At 45.0% G+C, this 26007-nt stretch overlaps 2 protein-coding genes across 2 annotated transcripts in view; one reads left to right on the forward strand and one right to left on the reverse strand.

Annotated features, from left to right (window-relative positions):
• LOC126094748 (uncharacterized) overlaps positions 1-14058 on the reverse strand; it is a 44511-nt gene extending 30453 nt beyond the window's left edge. Inside the window, exon 1 of the mRNA XM_049909299.1 lies at positions 14004-14058. Within this exon, the coding sequence (XP_049765256.1) occupies positions 14004-14048 (45 nt within the window). The 5' untranslated portion in view covers positions 14049-14058. The remainder of the gene's footprint in view (positions 1-14003) is intronic.
• The window catches only part of LOC126094750 (N-alpha-acetyltransferase 15, NatA auxiliary subunit), a 283050-nt gene that overhangs the window by 137379 nt on the left and 119664 nt on the right, over positions 1-26007 (forward strand). The window lies entirely within an intron of this gene.

Below are 26007 nucleotides of genomic sequence, written 5' to 3' on the forward strand. Positions count from 1 at the left end.
TCGTATTTTCATAACTGCTTTGAAAGCCCATACGAAGCTTATGATCTTGCACTAGCTGCCCCTGATATGTTTTCGACCGAAGATAACTATTTAGGACTGTTTCAACCGATATGTTCGCTTTGAAGGAGAAACACAGACAACACCCATTCAAAAAGTTTTATCTTGTATGACCCTCTGTGGAAAATTTCAGGCGAGATTGCCATCACTGTCACGGATAGTTAACGAAATCGTAATGACCTCTACAGTTACAGCCATCGCAAGGAAAAAAAGATCCCTATAGCACCTATTACAAAGTTATGCTCCGATAGATTGTCTATGTGCGATCAACCACTGTGAAGTGCGTGGTAGAAGATACTTCCCATTGTACAAATGATTAAGTCTTCTTCGAGTTCCATTCAGTTGTGGAGTGCTTGAAGAATGATTGCTTAAATCCCTCTCTGCGTGCTGTAAATTAATCTGATCATGTCTACGTGGTCCCAATGGGAGTGTTACGCAGGGGATTGTAGTATAACCCTAGATGCCTTGCGGGAAAGTGGTTCTCGAAGCTTTTCAAATAGGTTGTATCGAGATACGTGGCGTCTGTCTTCAAGCGTCTGCCAGTTCATGTTTTTAAGCATCTTCGTGACGCTCTCCCACGGGTTACACGAATCTGTGAACATCCATACTGTCCTTCATATACTGGTGTCGATATCGCAGACTGGAGCAATACTCTCGAGTTGCACGAGTATTTTTTAAGTATTCTCCTTCTTCCAGTATCAGTATCTTACCAGTGAACAGAAGTCTGCCATCTTCTGTGTATACTACTGAGCGTATGTGATATTTCCGTTTCATATCCGTACAAATTGTCACTCCAACGTATTTGTACATATCGATTGATTCCATTCGTGACTCACTAATACTGTGTTCATAGGATGCTACGTTATTAGCGCTGTGTGAACCGCACAACTTTCCGCTTCAGAAAATTTGATGCGCCCAATGCACAAACTTCGAAACCTTATCAAGATATGAGTGAGTATTTGGGAAGTTTTCTCCAGTAAACAACACGAAGCGCAAGGGTCGAACACACTTTGCTCGACACGCCTGATGTTAAATCTACATCTGCGCATTCCTGAAGTGCCTGCCAAAGTTGCTGTCAAGATATACTTCCGAAGGCGGGAAGACTTGTAAACAATTGTGTCTTCTTGCAGAGCGCAATGCATGTACGTCTTTCGGAATTTACTCTGCTGCCGAACAGGACGTGAGGTTTGGGATTTGCCCGGAGGCGACGCGCGAGGCGGTCGACACGCGGCCGGCACGCTTCCGCTCGGCTGTTTCGCCCGCTTTAGACGCGGAACTCGGGGGGCAAGGCCGCGGCAGGGCCGGGCCGTTCCTATTTTTAGCGCACCGGCAGCGGCGCCGGCCGGTCGGTTGACCCGCGGGTGCGTCTGCCGCCAGGGGGAGGGGGAGGGGGAGTGCCTAGTTCAAGGCGCCACTCAGGTATGCGCCAGCCAGCGCCTTGTTAGGCGCGACGCCACGCAGCGCAGCGCACCGCGGCGCCGTTGCGCAACCCGCACCCGGGGAAGCGACCTTCCGAATCCGGCGTTGCGACAGAAGCCGGTGCGCTCGCCGGCAATTCTTCCCTTCCGCTCTCCGGGCTGTGTGATAAACCCGCGCCATCGTCATCTGCCTGTGTAAAGCCAGTCCCCTGCTCCGAAAAGTACCTAACAGTTAAAGCGTGGCCGTGACCGAAGTTCGGAAAGGCTTGACAGGCATCCCTAGTTGCTGCACTGACTGACGCTTTGCAACGTAAAATGGAGACGAGACTTCTGGTGTCGACCGAATGGACCGGTAAATCACTGGACAGTCCAGTCACAGTCAGGAAAAAATTGGGCTTCACGATTCTAAGCTATTTGTTATAGAATTCTAGTGTCAATGTTGTAGATTTTAAATTATTATCGTTGTCTGTACACCGAAGAAGCAGTGAGGAAATAAAAGAAAGGTTCCACAGTGGGATTGAAATGCAATGTGAAAGGTTATCAGTGGTAATATCCGCAAATGACTTTACTATCCTCAGCGAAAGTGAAGACGAATTACAGCATCTGTTCGATGAAATGAACAGAATGAGTACAGAATATGGATTGAGAGTAAATCGAAGAAAGACTAAAATAATGCCAAGTAGCAAAAATGAGAACAGCGAAAAAGTATATATCAGAAATCACGAAATTAAAGAATTCTGCTCCTAGGAAGCAAAATAACCCACGACGAGCGGACCAAGGACGACATAAGAAGCACATTACCACTGGCAAAAAGGGCACCCCTGACCAAGAGACATCCACAAGTATCAAACATAGGCCTTAATTTGATGAAGAAAGTTCTGAAAATGTACGCTGCAGAGTGAAAATCTCATTCTGGAAACATCCCCCAGGCTGTGGCTAAGCCATGTCTCCGCAATATCCTTTCTTGCAGGAGTGCTAGTTCTGCAAGGTTCGCAGGAGAGCTTCTGTAAAGTTTGGAAGCTAGGAGACGAGGTACTGGCAGAAGTAAAGCTGTGAGTACCGGGCGTGAGTCGTGCTTCGGTGGCTCAGTTGGTAGAGCACTTGCCCGCGAAAGGCAAAGGTCCCGAGTTTGAGTCTCGGTCGGGCACACAGTTTTAATCTGCAAGGAAGTTTCATATCAGCGCACACTCCGCTGCAGAGTGAAAATCTCATTCTGGAATTGAGGACGTAGGCTGCAATTGCTGCTTAGAGATGAAAAGGATGGCACCAGAGAGGAATTTTTGGCGGACCGCATCAGACCAGTAAGAAGACCAAAGTTGTTGTGGGCTTCAGTTCGAAGTCTAAGTTAAAAGTTTAAGTAATAATATAATGAAGGATAGCTTGACAGGACACAGTGTGTGTCGCCAAGGAGGTCATTTTGATAATGGCGGGAAGTGTGGGCGTGTGAAGAGGGAGGAGAGGAGTTAAAATGGAAGAGGGAGACGAAGAGTTGACTACGGCAAGCAGGTTCAAATAGTTGTACGTCCCGGTAGTTGGTGGCATGGAGACGTGTATCAAACCACATCAACAAAAACAATAATAATTTAAAATTGTCAGTAACAACACTATCGTTCCATAATATATACTGTCTATTGAAATTCATGAACAGTAATATTAAATTGGGTAATATATGTTTCAACTATACAATAGTAGAACCTTGTTAAATGTAAATTCCGAAAGACATCACCTCCTGAAACCTAGTTCGACATATTTCTGTGGGCTTTTGTGGCTGGATTGTGCCTGAGCTCAGGTAACTGGATAAAGACAACGTTGGGAGAAGAAGAATGCCTCAGTTAATAACGCTTTTGAAACTTCCTGCCGGCTGGTGTGGCCAAGCGGTTCTAGGCGCGTCAGTCTGGAACCGCGAGACCGTTACGGTCGCAGGTTCGAATCCTGCCTCGGGAATGGATGTGTGTGATGTCCTTAGGTTAGGTTTAAGTAGTTTTAAGTTCTAGGGGACTGATGACCACAGATGTTAAGTCCCATAGTGCTCAGAGCCATTTGAGTCACTTGAAACTTTCTGGCACATTAAAGCTGTGTGCCGGACCGGCATCGGAACCGTACCCTTGGCTTTCGCGATCAGTGTAGGCGGAAGTAAAGCTGTGACGGCGAGTCGTGATTCGCCCGAGTATCTGTCGGTAGAGCATTGCCTGCGAAAGGCAAGGATTCATGTCACGATCCGGCACTGATTTTGATATACTAGGAAGTACGAAACGGCATACCCTTCGCTGTTGAGGGGAAGAGCCAATCTGATAACGATTTTGTTCAACCATTATGAGAGCGTGTACCATACAATAACTATAGCGAAATACGCTACGAGAAATATCATACAACGCTTGAAGAGCTGCTTTCGATAAGCTGCCCTCAAAAAATGTCGAACAATTTAGTGCTATCGATCTCGCACGTCTCTCGTAAAGTCCACTGAAAATAATAATATAGGAGCTATGTTCCATTTGGAATCGTTATGGTAGTTTCTTCGTCCGCGCACAGTAGATGAATAGAACAGACGTTGTGACGTATTAAACTGTAACCTACTACGTTTGCGACATACTCTGTTATTGTTTGCAAAATATAAGTATAGATAAAGAAAATGTATCTCACGTCGGCAAACGTCCCTATTGGACGCCATTTCGACGGCTTGCGTATGTATTTCCGTGTTTACTTATTCAGACACTTCGGCATTAGGTGTCTTGATGATAAATGTATCCATTTTCAGACTTCCCTTGCACATTAAAATACAAGTCGGTTACAGGGAAGCGAACTCTACCTCTCACCATCAGCAGCCGGCTACCCTAAAAACTACACACAGAGGCTGTCATATTACACAATGAGGTGAACCCATTAATCTGCTACATCAAACTTGAAGATAGTATCCGACTCCGATGCTGATTTGGCCTCTTCATCTAAGCCTTTGCTTTTTGAGAGTCCAGTAGTGAGGAAATCATTCGAGTGCGCAGATGGTGTGAGTGTCAATCGAATGTCAACAAAGCAGACTGAAAGTTATGCATCTTCAGTTAGGATCTGGAGCAGATTAATTTATAAAGGCCCCCATCTTGCCGTTGTCATTTCTCTAACCATGACGCCGTCTAGTAATTTGAAATACGACAGCAAGGCATTCCGTTGTGGAACGTAATCAATCGCTGTTCCACCAACGATCGTCAATAATGAGGAGTTAAATACTAATTGAGTACAAGCTGACTCTTTTGGGTTTTATTTTTTGTAAGCGATAATGCCTTTAAACATGGTAGTGGCGTTGAAGAGTTGTTTGTACTTTCTGTGGCGTCGTTAACAGTCTGTTTGCAATCACAGGATATTTTTCCGTAGACGTGTAATGTAGGTTCGTTATTAAGTAGTAAAATGGATGTACGAAAGTTGGTTGGCAGTGGAACTTAAAGGTACGGTAAGAGCCATGAAATATTCAACGTTGTAAAAGCTATAAGAATATTTTAAACTTGTGTTTTCTTTGAGTTGGAGAGCCGTTCGGAGTCCATGTTATACCGCAGGTCCCCCCGAATTGGCTCGGCGAGTTTGTTCAGAGGAAGACAAAAGCGTTCTACCTCCGTTGGGACCATACTGTCATGTTAAGACCAACCTTAGAGGGAATGAGAGCTTTATATGTTCAGATGTATTGTGTAGCACATCGTGAAACGTCGTGTTATAGATGCACGCATACGATGATACCATGTGGTGCTCCTGTAATTCTTTATAACATGTAAGATTTTGTTTACGTAACCATTTTACCCGTACGTGGTTTGGTTGGTGCGTAAATAATGGAGTATTACAGTCCATTCTTGGGCGTCCGCAGAAATTTACCCCTCGAATGGATGGGCGTGGCGGCCTGAAGGCGTTGATATCGCTCCCATTTATGTGCCTGAATTGGTGAATTTAAATATGTCGTTTCACAAGAAACTTTATAAGAGTTTATAATTATTATATCCCAGAGAATTAATGGCTACACGGTACATAGTTTTGTAAGTAGATTACTTAGATACTTAAAAACTACTTTGTCTCTAGTAGCGCAGTGCATACATGAACCGAATACCACTTGTAGAGAATACGTGCAAAAGACCGAGTGAAGGGGCGTGGAGTTTCAATTTATGGAACTAACTAAATAACGGTACGTGGTTAAATAAACAAATATTTTACGTAATACAAATAATTCCATCTTCTCTGTTAGAAAATAGCGAGAAAAAAAGGTGCTCTGATGTGTAGCACAGCTTTTATTCTATTACGAGTGGGTCTCTTTCCCAGTATTTGAGTTCGCTGCTGTGCTTTGCAACAGAAAAAGACTGGAGAAATAAGTGCATGAGTAAGTCTGTAATGAATAAAAAAAATTCGCACTCCAGATTCCAGAGGGATTCGAGGGCGGGTAGGGGGGGGGGGGCGGCCAAGTGCCACCCCTTGCGGACGCTAATCCGTCCAACAGGATCATACTAAAGCACTACACGTGAACAATTCATTAAATTGCTCTTTGACATTCAATGATAAAGGAGGGTCGGTGAAAATAATGGAACAGATTAAAACTTCGTTGCTTGCGCGCTGTTTATAATTTTCGGCGCACATTGCGACCACGGTTTTACCTTTACTCTCAGCACACGGCTCTCTCGATTGTAGGTGGCAGCACGGGCTGCTCGAGTATTCCGCTAGCGTGCTCCGACGGCCGTCGCGGACTTACGGTGCGGGTGTAGGTGTGGGTGTCCGGCTGGAGTGCGGCGTCGGCGTGTAGCGGTGGCAGTGGCGCTGTCGGCGCTCCATGCGCGGCGAGTGGCAGAGCCGTCCCCCCTGCTGGCTCCCTGGTGACTGACTCGCGACTCGCCGCGCCGCGCGTCCGGCGTGCGCCACGTGGGCGGGAGGGGGGAGGGGTGTACCGGCGCCGGCGCACACGTGTTGTGCAACGTCCGCGCGGGATGACGCCGTCTCAGCTCCAGTTGCGCGCTTCTTCGTTTGCTTTCCGCGGTGGACGCCGTTCTAGACAAAAGCACACTGGACAAAAAACTAACCGTGTAACGCCGTCTCTAGACTTAGCAGTGGTCTGATTTCCGCGACGAAGAGTGTCTTCTGGTTTGCTACATACAGCTGAAGCCACTCGTGAAGATACAATCCCGTAGAGCTAAGAAATTACTGGGATGTTGATTGTGATGTTCCATTCGCTATTCCAGATACTACTAAACACATTAATGAGATTAAAACCGGGTGATTCAGCGCGACAGGCGAGGTGCTATAGGGTGCGCGATTTTATCATACCAGTAGCGAATGTGTGCAGTCGGTGAACATAGTTGTCATGTTATCATCTTGGGAGATGAGATTCTCCACAGCATATTCGTCACGAAGATGTTGAGAAAATGGCAACACTGGACACCGAAAATGTTGACACAAACCACCCTGGTCGCCTTAATACCATCAGACCGTCACAGAACCATTTCCGGCCAGAACTACTGAGTAGATATCTATTCAGTTAAGCAGTACCACCACCCCCCCTTTTTTTTTTACCTCCGACCGACATTGCCCCCTTCTAATTAGGGATAATATCAGTCACCTGCGATCGCTTGTAAAAATTGTGACGCTGTCCATAAGCATATAGCGGCTTCCGCAGATGGAGAAACACAAATCGGTCGACTCTGTGCGCGGTAATGGCGAACTCTGCGTAAGATTGAGTCATTTTATTTCAATTAGTGGCAGCTCACCTACGTGAGCTGAGCTGGAGTGTATTATTTTAATCCTCGTCTGTTTTACTGGAGTTTCAAACAGGAAATTAATACAGACGATGTTGACTGCTTTTAATTATTCATTAGATATATTCGCAGTTGCGAATATGAACAACCTCATGCCGTATAAAGGAATGACGACAATGATAATTTGTGCTGGACCGGAACTCGAACCGCCATTTTGCGCTTTGCGCGTGCGGTCGCTTTAACCGTTTTGACTATTCTTGCACGACTCACGGTCAGACCCTTCATATGTCGCCATTCCTGCGTTACCATCTGTACTTGTACGCATTGTGTGATTTCCATGCACGGAAGGACATTTTATTTGAAAGTTGCTGCCTGGTGTCTGCGGATAAATACGGTATTGCAGCGCCTGTGTTATGAAGAACGGTGAAATGTACCTTCGAGCAAGCATGCATTTTAATTATCCATGTTAGTATGTAACTGTGCGAATAATTTTTATGGAATCGACACGATGATCGGTTTTAACGAAGATTATATACTCGCAGTATCGTATTGAAGGTACAAACAGAATGGTTGCACTGTTAGTCGTCCGTGCCACAAATCGTCATCTCTGATTATGACTGTGACGAAGGACAAATGGTTTTACAGGTTGTCTGGGAATGAGAGTCGAGGAAACTGTGAGAGTCGTTGATGCTAATGTGTTACCGTCACCAGAAACTATCGAAAGTGAGCGAATGATATTGAAACCGCTAATGATCGTTGTCGTCAGAGACTCGCCATGCCTGTAACTCAGAATACGCAACGCGTGACGCAGCTGATAGCGAAGTACAACTGTTCGGTAATACACCCATTATCTCACAGTAGTAACGATTGCGGTTCCTATCAAGCATGTCACTTTTTTGCACAACGATTTATGTAAAGACACGACATATTGACGATAGAAATAGCTTACTTGGGCAGATGCATTATGTTTCCTCGTACATTTCGTCGGGATATGCCACCGAACCAGAATTCCAGCATAAGTCAAGCACTGTGGGACGTACATAGATCGGAGTCGTTGGTAGAATATTGCAGTGGCCGTTCATCTGTCTCTTCATGACAACTGACTTGTGTTACTTATAATACGCCATAGCTGAACATGTACATACTCGCATGGCATCGCCAACGGGTATAGCATTTTTGAGCAAGATCTTTGCCTTTCAAACAACGTGTCGAATATAAAACAGTGATTTTTGAAGCAGTATGATGAACCCAACCTGATGTGACTCAGTTTCGCGGAATATCAACTCTGTCGAACAAGTGTGGGTTTTAAAGAGAACCTATCTCGAACTTACAAACCCGTACCATGTGATCTATAGGATTTACCTACGCATGCAGATTGGTGCACTAATCGGTCGTAGTTAGATGCCTTATCGCTAAGAAAGTACTATTATAGCCTTTTCTCGCGTATTATCTGCAGATTCGTATCTTTGTTTTCATTATGTGCCTAATTAAGTAAGACAAAGTGTAAAATCATGCAACACAGTTTATGTATGAAATTTTCTGGCAGTTTAAAACATTGTATCCGTTCGGTGCCCGAACCACGAACCTTGCGTTTCGCGGGAAGTGCGCTTACCTACCAAGTTATCCAGCCACGACCCATAGTTCCAATTTCGCCAGTACCTTCGTCCTGTTTTCCAAACTTCTCTGAAGCTCACCTGCCTTTCCTGCGGAACTACACTCCTGGAAATTGAAATAAGAACACCGTGAATTCATTGTCCCAGGAAGGGGAAACTTTATTGACACATTCCTGGGGTCAGATACATCACATGATCACACTGACAGAACCACAGGCACATAGACACAGGCAACAGAGCATGCACAATGTCGGCACTAGTACAGTGTATATCCACCTTTCGCAGCAATGCAGGCTGCTATTCTCCCATGGAGACGATCGTAGAGATGCTGGATGTAGTCCTGTGGAACGGCTTGCCATGCCATTTCCACCTGGCGCCTCAGTTGGACCAGCGTTCGTGCTGGACGTGCAGACCGCGTGAGACGACGCTTCATCCAGTCCCAAACATGCTCAATGGGGTACAGATCCGGAGATCTTGCTGGCCAGGATAGTTGACTTACACCTTCTAGAGCACGTTGGGTGGCACGGGATACATGCGGACGTGCACTGTCCTGTTGGAACAGCAAGTTCCCTCGCCGGTCTAGGAATGGTAGAACGATGGGTTCAATGACGGTTTGGATGTACCGTGCACTATTCAGTGTCCCCTCGACGATCACCAGTGGTGTACCGCCAGTGTAGGAGATCGCTCCCCACACCATGATGCCGGGTGTTGGCCCTGTGTGCCTCGGTCGTATGCAGTCCTGATTGTGGCGCTCACCTGCACGGCGCCAAACACGCATACGACCATCATTGGCACCAAGGCAGAAGCGACTCTCATCGCTGAAGACGACACGTCTCCATTCGTCCCTCCATTCACGCCTGTCGCGACACCACTGGAGGCGGGCTGCACGATGTTGGGGCGTGAGCGGAAGACGGCCTAACGGTGTGCGGGACCGTAGCCCAGCTTCATGGAGACGGTTGCGAATGGTCCTCGCCGATACCCCAGGAGCAACAGTGTCCCTAATTTGCTGGGAAGTGGCGGTGCGGTCCCCTACGGCACTGCGTAGGATCCTACGGTCTTGGCGTGCATCCGTGCGTCGCTGCGGTCCGGTCCCAGGTCGACGGGCACGTGCACCTTCCGCCGACCACTGGCGACAACATCGATGTTCTGTGGAGACCTCACGCCCCACGTGTTGAGCAATTCGGCGGTACGTCCACCCGGCCTCCCGCATGCCCACTATACGCCCTCGCTCAAAGTCCGTCAACTGCACATACGGTTCACGTCCACGCTGTCGCGGCATGCTACCAGTGTTAAAGACTGCGATGGAGCTCCGTATGCCACGGCAAACTGGCTGACACTGACGGCGGCGGTGCACAAATGCTGCGCAGCTAGCGCCATTCGACGGCCAACACCGCGGTTCCTGGTGTGTCCGCTGTGCCGTGCGTGTGATCATTGCTTGTACAGCCCTCTCGCAGTGTCCGGAGCAAGTATGGTGGGTCTGACACCCCGGTGTCAATGTGTTCTTTTTTCCATTTCCAGGAGTGTAGTTGCAGGAGGACAGTATTTGGCAGAGAAATGGTTTAGGCATAATCTATGTGTATGTTTCTTTTCAGATTAGAAGATGAGTACGTGGCAGTATTTAAGCTCAGAGGACAAGCCGTGAGTCGGTTAGAGCAGTTCCTGAGAAAGGCAAGATTCTGGTTTCGGTCCCGGTCGGTACACGATTTTAATCCGTCAGGATGTTTAAAGAAAGTGCACACCCCGCTGATCAGTAGAGGATTCACTCCAAAAATTTAGTGATTTTTCTATAATAAAAGTAAAGGCATGAATGTGCGTTGTGTTTGTCGAGGTAGTCAAACGACGAGCCATAAAGCATCGTAGAGTGAGTAGTGCAGAAATCTTCATGCGAAGAGTGGCAACTTGAGTTACGTGCTCTGTGAGCAGCGGACGACCTTGCAGTGGCCGCGGACGTCTTCGCGCAGGGCTTTGACGGAAAAAGAGAGGCGTGAGGCTCCGGTTCTTGGCGCGCAAGGGCTGGGAAATACCCACGTTCGTGCTGACCACTTGTGTAGAGACGCCGTGGCTCGCGTCACTAGTTTGATCTGGCACGACAACTCGTTAGAGCATGACGTTGATTCAATATCCAGTGTTCTTGTTTGTTGTTTCCCTCCGTCTGCAGTGGGCAAGCACCCAACAAATACTACTAGAAGACGAGAGGTGAAAATAATACTGAATGCTCTATAATACCAAGTTAGTTGATCGTGCAGTAATAATGTGAAAACATTAAGTAAAATTGTTGTAGTAACTTTATTTTCGTCACATTACGTCAAAACCATTTCTGTGTTATAAACCAACACAACACACTACCATGCCTAATACGCTGTAGGAAAACACTTAGCATTCAAAGCAGCTTCCAGCCGTCTCGGAATTGATAAATGCACGTCCTGTGTGGTTTGCAAGGCAATCTTATACCATTCTTCCTGCAGAGTGGTGGCAAGTTCAGTTAACGATGAGGGAGGTAGATATCGACAGGGCAGATGCGGAAATTCATCTTCGTGATCACAGAACCAGACCTGGAAGGTCCGAACCGTGTGAAAGAGGACCCTGTCGTCTTGGAACCCAGCATCACCATTGGGAAGCAAACGTCGCGCCATCGGAATTACCTAGTCAGCCACAGTGATAACATAATCCTTGGCAGTAATGCAGCCTCGCAGAGTACTCGTGGAGCCCAGGGAATACCACGAATCATCCCCGAAGCCGCGCCATGTTTCACTCTTGGGAGGCTCTCGTTTGTAAGTGTGAAACAAGACTCCTCCGACCAAATGACACACTTCCGTATCTACATAGTCCAGGTTTTATGGTTATCTTGTTACGGCCATTTGCATCATAGGCAAATGATTTTGTAATTCCAGCCCGCCCTTCAATTTCCAACTCGTGTTGATCTAGTGCTGACGTGGATCACGAGTACCACAGTTCTGCAGTCACTGTTGCAGCTGTCGTCCACTTATTTTTCATCTCAGTCCTCTTAGATCACCGTCTGCCACGATCGGTCAACACACTATTTCATCCGTGTTGTGACTTAGCGGATGATGTTTTTCCGGTTTCATTGTGTGTGGTTTAAATCTTCGACACGGTGTCTCTTGAAACACCAAATACTTCGGATACTTCGATTACGTTTGCGCACATTATACGAGCACCAAAAATTTGCACACCTTCGAATTGACTTCTGTTTGACATAGTGCACTCACAAGTGCACAGAACCCTTTTTTGGCCACGACTGACACTTGCAACGATTTGAGAACATTGCACAGGTGCCATTCGTGGTCGGATACAACAGCGTAACCTGCAGGCTTGGCTGCCACCTGCATGCATTTCTAGCGGTGTTTCCGTACTTTTGGAAACCCCTGTACAGTACATGTAGTTACTGTGCAGAATGCTCACGCCGACCAACTGGATGTAATCTTCCGGAAAGAGGTCGTATGAACTCGACGGCATTTCTCGCAGTTGATAGGAACTAGCACTTGAGTGGATGGCAGAAGCCAGCCAGTAGAACCGGCGCTGGACAGTTCGCACCTGACAGAGATGGCATTAGATCGAGTCGAAGAATCTCTAGCAACTAACGCCTCTAACAGTGGTCCCAACGTGGCGGCTTTGGTAGAGTAGTTCGCAGCGCCTGTCAAGGAACCGAAACGACATAGCCAGTGGGTATGCAGTTTATCCCCACTATGAAAGGCAAAGCAGTGTCTCCTTCCATCTTGTTCCTCGTTGCTTATTCCATCGCGCTTGAGAGAAATGCGTGTCTGATCATGACACTAGCGGGAAGACACTGTCTGAGCCGCATTGCCGAATTAATCTGTAAGAAACTGTGCACTTCACTATTCGGTAAATGTCTTGCAGATCAGTTAAGACTTTAGGAATTAAAACTCTGTACAAAGACAACGCCTCCTGCAATGCGAATAAGCCCTCGCTGCGAACATCGTGAAAAGCAAAATTAGCGTAAGATCAAAGTTTCTGCAGTGTTATGTACCCTCCAAGAAGGTTAAGACTGACTTGACGGCTCAGTGGTGAGGTGCCAGACTATGAATGCGGAGATCTCGCGTTCGATCCCGGTCTATCGTAGAATTTTTGTGTGTCACTTATGAGTTCTTTCACCACTGGCAATGTCTGATGGTGTGAAAAAATGCCGAGTTGCACCGTGGTTCGAAATCCATGCTAAGCTGTAGATCTACACTTTGACTGGCTGGGTAAGTCAATTAAAATGTAAAAAGAAGGCTTACCACCGCCAGCAGGACCACGCCTAGTAAAGCGCCGCGGCATTCAGTCTTCGGAATGATAGCAGCCTTACTTAAGAACGAATTTCATTGGCGGATATAACTGCGGAATCTTGAACGTTGCGTTCTGGTTGAAGCGATTTTCGTTTATTGAATACTGCATTTACACAAAGAATTTGTTTGTTAGGAAATAACTAAAAGCAACTAAATGAACGGGGTTTTGCTGCTTTTGTTCCACGTATGGAGATCGGAAAACTGTTCAGTGAATTAGTGTCCGTGGAAAGAGGTATTATTTCCACGACCTGTCTCTCGTTTTCTGGATAAGGCATAATTCACACCTAAAGGTGTAAGTTCGTCACGAAGTTGGGTAATGTTAGCAAACTGAGTATTCTAAACTGGCAGGTGTCAGTTTCGATAAATCTACATTTTTTCGCCTATTTTTAACTGTAAAGACAGTCAAATGAAAACGAGACATATGAAAAAGGTAATTTAACTGTTTATTATTCCAAAAGTAATCGCCATAAAGGTTAATCATGTATACAGCTGAGAGACAAGACGGTCAGTGCTATCATGGAAAAGATGTTTGCTGTTGCCTACGGAACCACGATTGTATCCAGGACTACACCTTTTCGTCCTAAGCAAATAGAGGGCGACGAATGTCTTTCTTCAGGGCTCCAAAAATATGGCAATAGCGTGGGAAAAGATCGGAACTGTATGGAGTATGTGTAAGGGCTATCCAACGAAACTTCTACCGAGGTTGTTTCAACTATACGTATGGCAAATGGAAAACTGCGTGACTGCGTGCACCGTTGTAAATAATGTTTACAGCTTATCTCTCGATTAGAGGAGAAAACGTCGCAGATACTACAGTTAAGGGTTAGTGATCTGCACTCGTAATGTCACCTCGATTCACGAGACGAATATTTCCTCCAGAGGTCGTCTCGATTACCGTACCTTCTTGAGAAGCCTCCAAGCCCGCTTGCGAGAACTGGCCGCCATTCCGCGCGGAGGAACAGTATTTTATCTGATTTCTCGGAAGCTGTCCACGGAAGAGGCCAGAGCTGCGCCGCCGCTGCCGGTCGGCCACTGCCGGAGATGTGACCGATAGCCGGAGCCGCGCGTCACCTGTTTGCGCCCGCAATTCGCGCCGCGCCCTGACGTAACTGCCTCCCCGGTCCGGCCGGCGGCGGCTACGCGCTGCTGCCCGTGCCACGCTGCGCACGAGCCTTCTGCTGCCTGCAGCTCTGAACGGCCGTCGTTGTTGGTCATCAGAGGACTGTGTGTCCGACTTTGGCGAGCGCGAGCAGCTTATTTATAGGTAATAAAATTTTAGCAAGTAAAACTATGGTTCCCTAGACCTTTTCGAGTCTAACATCTTTGCTGTATACAGTATATGCAAACTGAAGAAACGAATGAAAATTTGTAGCAAGGCCGGGAGTCGAACCGGGGTCTCCTGCTCACTAGGCAGATGCGCGAACCACTACGCCACACTGGCTTTGCACAACTGCACGCCTTCCTTCTCATTAGTTCTCTACATGTTCACCCTTCAACGCTAAACATTTTTTCGAACGATGGACGACTTGGAGGAGACCTTGTGACCTTGTAGAAGTCTGCCTTTTGGCTCGTCAGGAGACGCTGTATCTCAAAAATACTTTGTTGTCATTCTGGAATTGGTTACTTCATACGAGGAAATGGGGACGAGCTACAGAGTGCAATTTCAGGAGAATACGGAGATGGAGCAGAATTAGGTAGCACAAAGAAGCAGCATGTGTGACTGTCATGTACAGAATGAGCTGGGGCGTTGTCACGAAGCGATAACACCTTCTTGGCCTGCTTCCCGCGAGACTTCGTCTTGACAGTCTCTCTTATCTTTGTCCTGAGATTTCGGTAACAAGCTTCTGTGACTGTTGGCCCACTACGAGCGTAATATATTAGCACCGAACTGTGGCAGCCCCTAAAAATCACCTTGTCCGATGGTGATAGGGACTTCGTTTTCCCGCCGGCCGCTGTGGCCTATCGGTTCTAGGCGCTTCAGTCCGGAACCGCACTGCTGCTACAGTCGCAGGTTCGAATCCTGCCTCTGGATGGATGTCTGTGATGTCCTTAGGTTAGTTAGGTTTAAGTAGTTCTAAGTCTAGGGGATTCATGGCCTCAGATGTCAAAGCCCCATAGTGCTTGGAGCCATCTGAATCATTTGAATCTTCATTCTCTTGGCCGTGGTGAATGAATCTACAGGTTTTCGTTGCTTGCTTTGATTCTTTGTTTGATTGTAATTAGAATACACTCGTACTCGTCTGTAGTTATGCTGCCGAAGGAGTCATCTGGATTGGCCAGGAATAGCTGCAATATTTCCACTGTTGCTGCGTGGGTTCGACAGGTCATTTGAATAGGTCTCAACAGTCGCTGAACTCAGCGAACGGCAACCTTTGTTATGGTCAAAAGGTCGTGCAAGATATTGAAACCTAATCCATGACTGATTTTCATTTTTTTCACTAGAGCCACCGAGCATTAGGGCTTCAATATTCCGTGCGATTTCCGTTTCTTCACAGAGAGGTGGTCTGACACTTGTTCTTCGTCTTTCGGACTGTGTCATATGATGGTTATTGTTGCAGCATTGTTCCCCCTCAAATAAGAAAACGAATTACCGCACAAAACACTTGACTAATGTGCTGCGCCGTTTTGTTTTGGATTTTCCAGCAGCATACTTCGATATTACGGCACTGGGTTACAGTATATTCTTAGCAGGACCGTAGACATGTAACATGTACATGAAAACAAAACAAAAAATCATGTAACTTAATTTTTTTTATTTGAATATTAAAACTTTGACTACACCACGCATGTGTTGCCTCTCGTGTCTAGTATAAGGTCACCGCAGTTAAACATAGTAAAGTCTGTTGAAGTTAGAAATTATCCTCCAGAGCAAACAAATTCACAAGAAATTTATGTTGCTGGAGTTAGCACATCATCAGATCCACGTGCGTACAGAACGGTAATTTTTAGTTCCTGGTACTGAAAATAGCTTGATGTAAAATAAAGATTCTGTATTAATGATGTCATCATTTTGCCTTGTAACGGTCTCCTGTTAAGAACGTGAATTGTTGACATTCAGTTTCTTTCTATTCCTAGTTCTATTTCTGGGGTCTAGGCATTTTTAATTTTAGCTCTTCTACGCCCTGAAAAAAGTTATGTCTGTTATAAACTCTTTACAGTTCCAGAGGACTGATTAATAGTATTATTGTTTGGAGTAGCGAAAAGATTTATTAAAAAATTTTTTGTATAGAGGAAAGAGGTACGATGCCCTGTAAGAACAAGCACAGTGTCATAGTGAATGCTCGTTAGAAAAGAACTGCATCGAATGTATAATCTGGATTAAAACTTCTATGAATGCGCCATTTGGAAACAGTTTATGATTGTTTTATATTACCGAGCTGTTCAAAGGCCTTGGAAATAGCTGTGGAATTCGGGGAAAATGGGATTGGCAATGTCGAGACAGTTGTTTAAGAGCTAATTTTCAACTTATATTTGAATCAAATGGTAAAATTGTCTGGAGTCTTGCGGCCTTAATAATACCAAAACAGGAGGAAGATTGAGACGTGTTTCTTGCGTGCGTCCTAAATTATTCCTCTATGGAAAATATGCGATGACTGTGACACTGACGGAATAGGTGGACGAATTACATTAGCAAGGTGATACAGGGGTTATAGCCAAAACGATACAAGAAATTGTCTCACAAATGATATTTGAAGCGAATACGACATGAAAATTAATGTATAGAAGACAAAGATCGTGAGAATATATTCCAATCACACGTCCATAGAAATAAGAGTGACGGCAATCGATATGATGAAGCTTAAAGGTTTCAAATAGATGAAAAGTTTCGTAGAAGAGGCTGCTGTTATTCATCAGTGAAAACTGTAGCCATATATTCACAAAAATTAAATTTTTGATGAATAGCAATATAAATGTTGCGCAGAAGAAAAAGTAATTAGGCGTTACACGTGAAATGTGACCTCGAGGGATCAAAACGGTGACTCGCGTGGAAAACTGATGTATTGCTTTAAACTTGGAAATATCGTATAGGACAGTGGAAAAGATAAAATCATCATGGAAAATAACAAACAAAAGGATGCTGAAATGTGTCGGAAGGAGGAGACTTATTTTGCCAAGATGCTTCAAAGAAACTCAAATTCGGTAGGCTATATTCTGCGACATCATCTACATTATGCTCTAGAAGGAGAGATGCAAAAGGAAACGTGGAGTGAGCAGAAGATAAGTACAGCTGGTGGATGATTTCCAGAAGAGCAAAATACATTGACTGTTGAAGACAGAGATATCGAGATAAATGGAAATGAAGAGCGGTAATCTGAACCGAAGAAAACGTCCAAGTTCTCTTGACCAGTGGACCTACCTACAGACAAAACACGGTTGATGAGATGTTGATTGCTTTACCAGTTACATAAGTAGAAAGTAGTTCCATTGTCACGGTATTTTGACTAGTAGGTGATTTAGAACTGAAGAGAAATTGTCACTTGATTTTCCTTTAGTTTTGCTCCTAGTAAACGTTATGCAATATCGATAAGAGCTACTGGATAGGTGTCCAGTTTATGAATACCGTAGAACAACAAACAGGTTATTTTGATCTGAAACTAACTTTCGTGGGATACCTTGGTTTACATACAAACACGGTTTTCGATAATTTAGTGTTCGCACGCTTTAAACATTGTAAGTGCCAGAGACAGCTTTCATTGTGTGGTTAAGCAATGCTAAAAGACTCGCTTCTGTTATGCAACAACCTGCTACTGTCGCAGAGCTGCATTTCACATCGTCGGAGGCCGTTCGGGTATCCAGCTGGAGGCCAAAGATTGATTTAGACGTGCACTTTTTTACCATTAATTTGAGCAACTATTTAAAATAGTTTCCTCAGTATATTAGGTGGGATGAGGTGGAAGGGTGAGGACAAGGTGGACACAGTAGCAAACGAGGCAGAGGTTGGCCTTGGAACTCGCCACCTGTGTCTCGTTACTCAACTGCCCTCAGACATGTTTGCAATAGCACTTCCTTATCACAAGGCAATCCCCAGGTGCCAGTCCGTGGGAAATACTTCTCACATTTTGTGTCTGCCTAGAAGTACGTCCTGTTCAGGTAAATGACTGAACAATAAAATGTTTCACCAGTCTACAGGATGCTTCGAGAATTTCAATTAATGTACATGGTGATTGTGGTAAGGACAGTTTAGGCGAAATTTGGGAACGTGGGCGTATGAAGATATCGGATTCAGAAAAGACAGTGCGTTACTGGTGTGCGAACTGTTAATGTATTAGAGACAACTAGCCTCGCGAATCGTATTACTGTTGTTGTTTGATTGTGAACATGTTTCTGGCAAACACAAGTATTATAAATTACTGTTGGTAACATACTAAAGGCTCTTAAATAAGTAAAAAAATTTCAGGCAAACCATTGTATCTGCATACAGAACTATAAACTTATCGAAAGATGGGCGCCGTCGTAATAATGGTAATAGAGAATTAAACAAGTTGTCATCAAGTGACTAGTAACGGCCAGTTTAACGTAAATCTTAATATTTAGATACAGTCAACGACAGTCACGGTAATCTGAATGTTAATAAGATTGTAAAGTGCAACTGCGAAAAGTTCGGAAACTTCATTGAAATCAGTAATGCACTTTCTGTAATTTTTGTTGAAATTGTATAAATATAACTGTTGTAACTCAATATCAATAAAAAGCGTCTCACAAAAAATGTACACTAAGTAGATAAGAGTGAAGCTCTATGTTAACGACAGGTATGTTTATTGCAAGTAATAAGCTGTGCATACATTCCGTCGGTGTACATACATCGTTCTAAGTTTGAGAAACTTAGTCCTTGTAGAAGGTCGCCATTGTGTAATAATGCAGAGTGGAGCTCTCTCACAACACGTCTGGAGTAGAACTTCACTGCGAAGCGCGCAAGCTTAGCGTTCCGGCTTCCACATTCTACGAGTGTTCGTCTCTTTGCACGAATCAGTAACCAATACTTTATGCTTTATTTCCAGTCTTTCGTGGCTGTTGTCATCGAAGGTAAAATCTTGTAGTCTCGTCTTGTTGTTCAGTTTATTCTACACGGTCGACCTCTCTGCTGGGATCTTCTTTGAGATCATCTGGTGTTCACGGTTAGTTGAACGTCGAAAACTGTTGTCGCGTTTACTTGTGCTGAAGACACACCTCGGAAGATGTTTCCCGCAATAAGCAACGAAACATCATGAAGGAGAAGTAGTTTTATATATGGATCACGGCAATTGAGCCCGGAAGTTTTAATTAATGAAAAGTGAGGTTATTAGATGAATAGAAAGCGAGACAGGCCAGAGCAAGAATATTTGTCAAAAATTTCTTTGAATGGTGGGGAGGGAGGGGGGGGGGCTAGCCTACAGCCGTCTTCTCTATTGAAATTCGTTCTTGGAAATCTGAGTCACTTTTCTAGCTTTCCTTCTACAAATGTTGATTGGCGTTGCAAACCCACGTGTCTTGGCCGCAGTTCTGGTATGTTTTTCTACCGCAGATTACACACTTTGCCTTAAGAGCCTGTGGCGTTCGTGCTCCTTACTGTACATTCTTTTACTATCCTTCCCGTTTCCCCTATATACACTCTGCCACAGCCACTTCGGACTCACCCCGTGTGGAGGTATAATCAGGTGCATAAGTTTTGCGTGGGAAAAAGTCTTTTATTTGGTTGGGACTGGAAAATTTGGTCTGTATACCATTTTTCCGCAGAATCCTTCGTATGCGGTCAGTAACTCGAAAACTGGTGCTGACATAATGGAGTGAGAAGGCTTCCTCGTCCTCCTTATTAGGATAATTAATGACATTTCGTTCTAAAGTCCTGACTACGGACAAACCATCATAGCCGTTAACCTTATTTCTTTATGCCCTGCTTTTGATAGTGTGACTGTCGGGTTGGCTGTCCTCCGATTGCAATTTTTGTCACAGGCGTAAGTTGCGTCTGTCAGAGGCGTATGTTGTGCCTGTGCAGGTTCTTACAACTTCAGTGACAGTTTATGCATTTTTTTAAACCTATAGAATGACGTAATCAGTACTAGTAATTTAAATTTTGTGTTCAATTAAAAATCTTTTGGGCAGCAGTTCATAACTTCTAAGTGAGGGGGGGATACCCTCGTTTTTGGACTTCGCAAGGAAATTAATTGGGAATTCGTATAAATTACCGTAGAGAACTAAAGGTACGACGGCCAATCCCGAATGATTTGAATGAAATTGTTAACATCAGTCGAGTGGTGCAGTGGCTGTCTTGTCCAGAACTTACCTAGAGGAGCGGAATTCGTATCCTCGTCTGTCACCCCAGATTTTGGTTTTCGATGGTTTCCCGTATCATTTACTCAGAGGACGGAATAATTTTTATGATGGACTACGGCCGATATCCTTGTTCACAGGCGAGTATAAATTTTGTTCTGTCGCTAATTATTTTCTCTTATTCTATCCTTCTTGCTTCCTGTCTGTAATGATGCCCTTTGACGATTCTGGTATTCAATATCTTAGAATCTTTTTCTTTCTTGAAAGCAAAAAATACCACGAGAAAGGCGTAAATGTCTTCCATTCTGTGATTTATTGAAATGATACACCCCGCACATTAGTAGCTTTAAAATCAAGAGCGTGATTATCTGTCGTTGTCCGTGTTGATGAAATACGAGCTCTGAATTGTCTTTCTCTTTACGTCTTTGTCCAGTTAATTAGTATTTGTCGTCGACGTAGATAATTAGAGCGTTTGGCAGGATCCGCCACATTTGTAGTTACCGTTCCGTGCCTGTTGACAGATCTTCACTCCGTTCTCTTTTGACGTTTCAACCAGAATATGTATATAGTACCAGTAATATGTATACGTCTGTCTTTTCGACCCAGCTATCACCTGTGCTTCGGCTTTCTGCCGTTGATTCAGTGTAGGCGCAGCAGTTTGTCAGCCGCATTGCTCGGGACTGCAGTGTTGCTAATTACACTCCCGGCTGCAGACAATGCTTTGTCGTGGTTCAGTCAGCCGCAGCACAAACCTCGCGACCGGATGCCGCAGGCAGCGCGCCCTTGACATTCCCACTATCTCTCCCCTTGATCTAGTCGGCCGTAACATGCCGAAGTGTTTATCTGTATGGCTCCTCCAGATCATCCGCGGCGATAAAAAGGGTAATGCTGGATGTAATATTTCTAGAAACGTACCTAACACGTATAGTGTGTGCGGATGTATCATCAGACATTTCCGATAACTTAACGCAATTAGATTTTTTCTGTGAGTTGTTATTGTTTTCCGTCCGAACACAAGTTTGATGTAGCCATTCATGCCAGCCTATTCTGAACACGTCTTTTGAAATCTACGTCACAATTTCATCGTAAGTTTCTCCTAAGATAGTCTCGCAGCATGCTGCGGGTCCATCTCAGAAGCAGCGTTTGAAATAAGTACCAAGATTAATTATGGGGATCATCTTGCAATAGTTAAATCTTAAAATTAAATTGGTAAAACATAATATATTGAAAGCATAAAATATAACAAACTAAGCCTCTCAAGGAAAGAAATATCCAAATATGTGTCCATAAAAGTGCAAGCAAAAAAATAAGTAAAAATAAAGAAATAAATAAAACTTACACAGATAAAGGCCATACACATTGGAGTTTACGCACATGCCAGCCGTATGTCTCGAACCCGTGACCATTGGGTACGAGCAAGTTTCGCAGGTGCCCAAGGCTAAGTGTCCCAGTCGTTAGGTCGTTTTTTCACGATATTCTGTCGCTGATATTTAGTTTATATCCTCGCCGCGTTCAGCACATGCACTTTTCAACCGATTCCGCGCTCGATTCACAGCAGTAACACTAGCCGGATAGTGAACAAAGAACATCCAGTGTAATGGCTGGATTCCACATTGCTGAGGTCTTGTATTTCCAAGTCTTAGAATTGTCAACATTTCTTAGTTTAGCATTTCGTGGTACTACAGGACAGTTAAACGCAGAGACGAGATGAGTGCGCGACGTGGACAAATCAATTGAGAGTCTCTGAATTTTGCTCCTGTAAGCAACTTCATGTTCGGTTTCAGAGCTGTTTAGTTTGTTACGATCAATGTTTTAAGATAGTGCTGGGGTGAGTGACCGTACGACGCTACTAAAGACTACACGAAAACGATATTTCGCTGATGTTATGTAGCATGAAGCGCGAGTTTTTGGTGATATGAACGCAAATTCAACGAAAGGTTTGTAATGTTCCGTTGCTAGCTCGCCAAACAAGGAACTAACTCGCTTGAGGATCCCGTGACAGTGCGTCATTTAGTATTTACCGACCAAACCGCGATTTCCTGCGTTATCCGCAGCTACTTACGTCCTCGTCACGGAAAGTCCCTACTTCAAATGATTACTCATTGCTTGCCTAACGAGTCGTGTGGTTGGCATGTCTTAAGTATACTAGATAGGAAAAAAAAGTCACCTCGACTCCTCCCCCAGGAAACATCACGCTGAGCCCATGTGGCACCGCTTCTTGCCTTGAAAATGGCAGCAATTCGGCGAGGAAGTGTCCCCCCAAGTTTCTTAAGGTATGGCATATCCAGCTGAAACCATAGGTTGGTCATTAGATCCCGTAGAGGGAGTAAATTCGGGGGTGATAATTGCTGCGCTTTACCCGCTGTTACAAAAAACCCCAAACATTTTCTGCCAGTTTAAGGTCGCGTAATATAGTGGGTCACTCAAGGTGCAGTGGTGTAACTGAGTGAACGTATGTGAAGAAGGCTAATGTCAACTTCCTCCAAAACCATCACAGACTCACCTGGGGCCAGAACCACACCTTATGGGGCCGTCGCATCATTTAAAAAGAGGCAGAATGGCGGCTCGTCAGGCCACACTAAAGGCCACGCCAACTACGCCAGTTTTTTTACATGAAGTGCAACTTTGTACATCGCCGAGAGCAAAGGCTTTTTGCAAGGTACGCGATTCAAACGTCAAATACACGAAGTTCCATTCGCGCTGTTCGCTCGTAAACAGTTTGAAATGGACGTGCATTCACTGACACTACGAATACCTGTCGGGTTTGAAACCGATTGCCATTGACAAGGCGTTTCGTTTAGGATAATCTTGCGACCATTGTTAGTACACCATGTTACACGGCTGCGATTGGTATCCCTTTCCGTGTGGAAACGTTGGACAAGCCGCATTGATACACAAACAAAAAGGACAACTTCATTCACTATCACAGTGTGGTCATGGGCGGGCAGGTCCAGACTGGGCAACTGTTTTCTCTCATTCTGTCAGGTCTCCACTTCGACGTATCTATCTGTGTTGACTCCATACAACCAACTGGCTCGTGTACAACCTTTCAGCGTCACGATATACGTCAGCGGTGAAAAGTAACATGGCCGCTTGGTGCCAGTTTTACACCATCTGCAGGGCTTCAAACCGACCGTCCCCAGTTTTAAGGGGGGGGGGGGGCGACTAATGTTTCATCGGTGAGCATTTGTGTAAATTATGTTAACGGAGACTCTTCAGGTACAATAGAGATGTGTTTTCGTGGGCTGAGATAGAATGAAAGTGTCGAGAAGAGTGAAAGTGTGCGTGCAGTCACCACCCACGGCGGGTGCCGAAATTCTACTTCAAAATAGGTGTTACAAATGGATGCTTACACTGCTGCAGACGATAGTTGGATGAAAGGTGACGATACAGAATGTTCTGCAAGCAGTAGATACAACGTATAGCTACGAGAGGATGCTTTAGTGATCTTTTCTCCTGGTCGTTCCCGTTGTGTGAGAGAGACTCGTACAACATGCCTTACGAAAGAAATTAAAATAACTCAGACGGCGCGATTACGATTCTTGTGACAGAACCAGATAAAGCTACGGGTACAGCTTGTACTTTCTGACATAGAGTTCAGTTTACGGTTGAATGCCCTGTAAGTGAAGCGATTTTGGACTATGGCAGTTAAAATGCTTTCTTTATGCAGTACCTTTGTACTGATATGATCCGTGCGTATAATTTGCCCGTATACACCATTGTGCCGCATGTTTATCCTTCGTGGAAGACTTTGCAGGTGCAGCAGGCATCGGTGCACCCCTGACCCGTTAAATGGCACGTCGCCCATCTGGCAAGCTACGTAGCGCGCTTTCTCCCATTTACATTGCACGCGTTGTCCACCTAGACTGTTCTTGGCAGATACTGTTCAGATATTGCGACAGATTTAAGAGCGATTCACCCACACCTGCTGTTCTGGGCTCCATTCTGCCCTCCACCCCCCACCCCCCCTCCCCCACAGTACTAAGTAGAGCATGTGCTTTAAAGGCAGTTTTATGTTTTGCACTAAATTGCTTCCGTTATTGAGTCGACAAGTGTAATTCTGCGGTACATTTCTGCCTCGTTAAGCAGGAAAAATTTATCGGAATAAGCATAAAAATTGTGGTCGTTGGGTGCTGTTTTCATCCTGGATTACCGCTGTAACTTTATTATCTGTTGTAGAATAACGTTCTCTCGCATTATGTCGTGTTTAGAGAACGAAAATGCCCTCTATAAAAAAAAGAAAAAAACATGGGTTCCATAACCAGAGATGTCGAAAAACACAACTCGCATTGTTCATCCATGAAATCCGGAGCGCCGTAGACCAAAGGTCCCGGGTTGTTGATGTGCTCCTCGACTTCAGGAAGGCATTCTACACAGTTCCTCACTATCCTGTGGTGAACAAAATATGACTTACTGAGTATGATACCGTATTTGCAACTGGGTTCATAACTTCCTAGCAGATAGAACCTCAAGGGAATATTATAGGGCGTTACTGTTAACGATGTATATTATCTACTTCATAACGTTCGAAACTCCGTGAGCCTATTCGCAGACATCACCATCGTCTGTAGGAAGGTTGCAGCGTCAGAAAACTGTAGCGAAATGCAGAAACACCTGCGGGAGATCCACTATTGTTTCAGAGACTGGTAGTTGATGCTAAACGTACTAAATTTAACGTATTGTACATAAAAAGGCGTCATGTCACGGACTGCGCGGCCCCTCCCGCCTGAGGTTCGAGTCCTCCCTCAGGCACGGCTGTGTGTATTGTCCTTAGCGTAAGTTAGTGTAAGCCTAGGGACCGATGACTCAAGCAGTTTCGTCCCTTAGGAATTCACACACATTTGAACATAAAAAGGTAGAGAGATCCATTGCTGTTCGATCACATTGTCGGCGATAATACACGGGAAATAATAACTACCGTAAAATACCTAGCAATAACCTACAGTAGAGTGACCACACAAAACTACATTTCGGGAAATGAAATAGCTAGCTAAGATTCATTGCAGCAATCTTAAGGAAGTCATCCACGGAAGAAGTGGTTCACAAAGCACTTGTAAGACAAATGCTTGAGTATTGCTCATAAGACTGGGGCCTTGGTTGGGTTTATAGAAGTTGTAGAGAAGATCCAACGAAGCTCGACGCATTTTTCCACGAGACCGTGAGAACATTAGGGAGGAACTCAACAAACTCCAATGACAGACATTATAAGCGAGCCGTAGTCCATCACGGAGAGGTTTGCTGTTGAAATTCCAAGAGCGTGCGGGTCAAGAACAGTAGGGCATCGTATTACTTCCTCCCGTGTCTTGAAATGGTTTCAGATGTATTTCGATCTCATACGGACGTTTATTCACCGTAATTCGTCTAACACACCATTCACAGTTGATACAGGGAAGGGAGGAAATAATAAATACTAGAAGCGCCGTAAACCGCACAGCAGAAGGTAACTTGCGGCGCATGTACAGTAGACTAGTTGAGTTACTTAGCGGCAAATTTGCGTATTTTACTCTATCGAAATTCTATTGAGTAAGCTGAACATCCCCCCCCCCCCCCCATGAACCATGGACCTTGCCGTTGGTGGGGAAGCTTGCGTGCCTCAGCGATACAGATGGCCGTACCGTAGGTGCAACCACAACGGAGGGGTATCTGTTGAGAGGCC

The sequence above is a fragment of the Schistocerca cancellata genome, chromosome 8 (genome assembly GCF_023864275.1).
Source record: "Schistocerca cancellata isolate TAMUIC-IGC-003103 chromosome 8, iqSchCanc2.1, whole genome shotgun sequence".
Lineage (NCBI taxonomy): Eukaryota > Metazoa > Arthropoda > Insecta > Orthoptera > Acrididae > Schistocerca > Schistocerca cancellata.